A 3,690-nucleotide genomic window follows, 5' to 3' on the forward strand; every position below is an offset into this window, starting at 1 on the left:
AAGAGTAGCCTTAAATGGCTTGAGCTATAAGCTAGCCCAATAAATTTCGCACCGCCCGTTTGAACTATTGAGTTTGTCAGACTTATTAGGTCAACCCATCAGTTTCGGGTTAAGATTGACATCGTTAATGGTAGGTATTGATATATTGGTAACCATACTAATGTATGCAAGTAAGTTATGTAGGGATGTTAAAACATGTAGTGATGCATGGATGTAGATAAGTGATGATTGAATTGGAGATAGTTGTAAACATTTAATTTGAAAAAATAGTTAACTTTGAATTTAAAAAAACTTTTGTTTTCTATTTTTTCAAAGAAATAATTTTTTTTAAAAGTATTCTAATTTTTTTTTAAATCAAGGAGAATAGAAAATATGTTTAAACCAGCCATGAGAATTCTTTATAAAAAACGATGTATGGAGACTAAAAACATAATTTTAATATTATATTAGGAATAAATATGAAACATTTTATCAGACTAATCCCCTTTTATACTGAGTGTGTTCAATTAAGAAACAAAGTGCTAGTCATATTAGTTTTAGGGGAATGCATGACCACTTTCGCCAACTAATTCGGTTAAAATGAAATGATCATTAAGCTCACTTTATTTCATAACTGAGGTATATTTCTTGTATTTACCAAATCAAGTATTCAATTAAGAGATTTTCTTTCATATTTTAGAGAAATTTAAATACACAATACCTAGAAAAATTAGACGGAGTAAAATTACTATAACTGACCATTGACTCAACCGAGTCATTTCCTGGAAAAAAGTTCAACTTTTCCTAGAATTCGTCAAAAAGGAACACCGGCCTTCGTAACATTGTTACACGCAAAACTGCATATTTTTTCTGGAAACCTTCAAAAGCTGACCAAAGTTTATCTTGTCTGGCATTAAAAAAGAAAACAAAAAACTAATAAAAACCGTACTTTATTTGTTTAAGTGAATATATACATTAGAGAAACAGCAACACGTACGAGACAGAAAATTGTTCCGTAAACGTTGAACATACATACACACACGTCTGCTTTTTTTACATTGTACTTGCCGTGGCGGCGGCGGCCTTGACGAGAGGTTTGCAGGTGCTTTCGCACATCGGGAATTGCTCCCCTTGCGGCAATTCCTCAACCAATCTCGATAACTTCTCCACAATTTCCCCGGCGTGTGGTCTCGACGACGGGTCATCCTCCACACAAGACCGCGCAAGATTTGCCACCGTTACCGCCGCCTCGAATGGATAATTCTCGCCCAGCCCGCTGTCTATCCAATCCCGCAACTCATCTGCGTTTTCCGCGCCCAAAATCATCTTAATTTTATCGCACAATCGCACTTTCGCTTCCCCTTTTCCGTTTTCTCTAGTTATGGGCGGTTCCCCGGACAAAACCTCCAATAACACCACCCCAAAAGCGAAAATATCAATGCTAGGGGAAGCTATATCTTGCTCTGTAAACTCTGGTGCTAAGTACCCTTTGTTCCAGGATGAAGGATTTGCAAGATAGGATTGTTGGGCCTCTGAAACAGGGCACTTAGCCATGCCAAAGTTTCCAACTTTTGCGTTGAAATCTTCGTCGATGAAGATGTTGCGGCTCTTGATATTCTTGTGGACATAAGGAGGGTTCATGATCTGATGCATGAACTGTAAGGCCGAAGCGACACCGAGACAGATCCTTAATCTCTGGTCCCAACTCAAGAAACAATAGCAGGAAGCGATGAATTGGTTTTTCATTGCTAACCCACCGTGGAGCCAATCCTTGAGGGACCCATTCTTTGCATACTCGAAAACAAGAAAAGAATTGGGATTTTGGGTCAAGCAGGTCCCCAAGAGCCTGATTATGTTGGGATGGTGATGAATGGTGTCAATGAAGAGCTCAAAATCGATTCTTGAGATGTTGTGGGTGTGGGTTTGTTTTATTGCTAGGTTTTTTCCGTTGAGGCGGCCGTGGAACACGGAATCTTCGATTAGATTGGATGGGTTGAAGCTTTCAGTGGCTCTTTCCAATTCCTCAATTGTGTATGTACAAATTGATATTTTACGTGGGGTGTGAAGAACATCGTCTTGATGAGATCTCTCAAATGATACCTTCTTCTCGCTCGCTGTTCTCACGCTCAAATTCAGCTGTTGGAGCTCCAAATCGCCATTGCCATCCTTGCAAGAGCTCACCTTCTTCCTCTTCCAGTGGATGAACAGAAAAGCTGCTAAAATTGCAATTGCTGCTGCAAATGCAACCACACTCACACCAATATAAATTCCAATCATAGGCATTTTTCTGGGCTTTCTCTTGTGTGGGTTATAATTATTGTTTCTGCCGTCGATTCTTGCTGCTGGATATCCAAGTTTGGGTTGATGGGGCTTAGCCAGTGAGCCAAGAATTAGCTTGCTGGTGTCAATGGGGATAAGAAGAGTAGTTGAGGATTCTGATCTGTTATTTGCTGCAATGATGCTTTCAAGAGTGGTGTTGAACTTGAGAGCCAAATCTGGAAGTGTATCACCTCTGATTACAGGGTAAGAGAGAAAAATCTTGTTGTGATAAGTTGAAATTGGGCAAGAACATCTCAATGGAACCAGCAAGGGAAGATTGTCTTTAAGTAGTTCCCTTGGGTAATTAGGGTTTTTCTCTTGAATTGCTTTGCAAGTTGTTAGGCCCTCCAAAGACTTGGCAATCCCATAAAAGGTCTCCCCTTTGATGCTGGGCTTTCTTAGCTCTGCTCCATAAAACCCACCAACACATTTGCAGTGAATGGGGATGAAGAGAGGGTAGTTGAGGGGGAGGAATTCTGTGTCAGCAGAGAGGGCATTAGCTTCAGCAAGGTGGAATCTGTTGATTCCCAGGTAAAAGCTGAGATTGGAAAGAGAAGAGTAGTAAGAATTTGTGAAGAGAAGAGCAAATGTTGTGCAGTGTGTTTGTGATCTGATTTGATCACAGTGATAGCCAGAAGCAGCAGGGGATTTTGCCTCACAGCTCAGTAAATCCTCTCCCAAAGCAAAAACAATTGCCCATAATCCCCATGATAACAAAACTAAAGATCTCAGCTGGAGCTCACAGATCATGGCTTGGCTTGGGTTGGGTACTAGTAGAGCAGGGGCAGGACCACTGATGGCTTGCACATGGATGGATCTCCTTGGAGAATAATTTAAATAAGTTTCACCCAATAGCAATGGGTGGTGGATATTTTGGATCTATAAAACTCAGTTGTTTAAAAAGGGAGGAGGAGGGGGACTATAGGACAAGAGTCTTGGGTGCTGCAACTCTTTCACATATTTTACAGACTTCAATTCGCTGGGGTGGCTATCCATCCCAAGACTGTTGGGCAGGCGGAGCTCGGTGAAGGGACAAATTCAATACCCGTTCACTAGAGGGATTGTTGGGTGAAAGTCGATGAAGAGTTAAATCCAGCACTATGTCTCCTGAAAATTGGCAGTGTAATGAAATAAAGTTGTGCATTCGTTGCGAGCTATAACTTTTGTCATAGTTATAGTAAGCGCTTGATCCTAACAGGTGGTATTGAAGTCAGGTCATGGATAAGGCTGGTAGGTGCTTGAAGGGGGAACTGAACAGAAACCGATGAAGGGTTAAGTCTAGCACCCAGTGACTAGGAGAATTGTTGAACGGAAGCCCACGAAGAATCAAATCCAATAACCTGCCTCTCGAAAATGTGAATTTATCTCCGCGCTTAATCCTAACAAAGACCC

General features: G+C 41.0%; 1 protein-coding gene across 1 annotated transcript; it reads right to left on the reverse strand.

Moving 5' to 3' along the window:
* Positions 1-901: 901 nt before the first annotated feature.
* Positions 902-3,169, reverse strand: LOC115998261 (protein LYK2). Its single transcript, XM_031237783.1, has one exon. It carries the CDS (start codon positions 3,046-3,048, stop codon positions 1,033-1,035), a length of 2,016 nt encoding a protein of 671 aa, XP_031093643.1. The 5' UTR covers positions 3,049-3,169; the 3' UTR covers positions 902-1,032.
* Between the last annotated feature and the right edge of the window lie 521 nt (positions 3,170-3,690).

The sequence above is a fragment of the Ipomoea triloba genome, chromosome 12 (assembly GCF_003576645.1).
Source record: "Ipomoea triloba cultivar NCNSP0323 chromosome 12, ASM357664v1".
Taxonomy (NCBI): Eukaryota; Viridiplantae; Streptophyta; class Magnoliopsida; order Solanales; family Convolvulaceae; genus Ipomoea; species Ipomoea triloba.

Bases quoted from the DNA above. Each gene is read 5' to 3' on its own strand.
- LOC115998261 (XM_031237783.1), bottom strand. From the start codon at position 3,048: ATGATCTGTGAGCTCCAGCTGAGATCTTTAGTTTTGTTATCATGGGGA.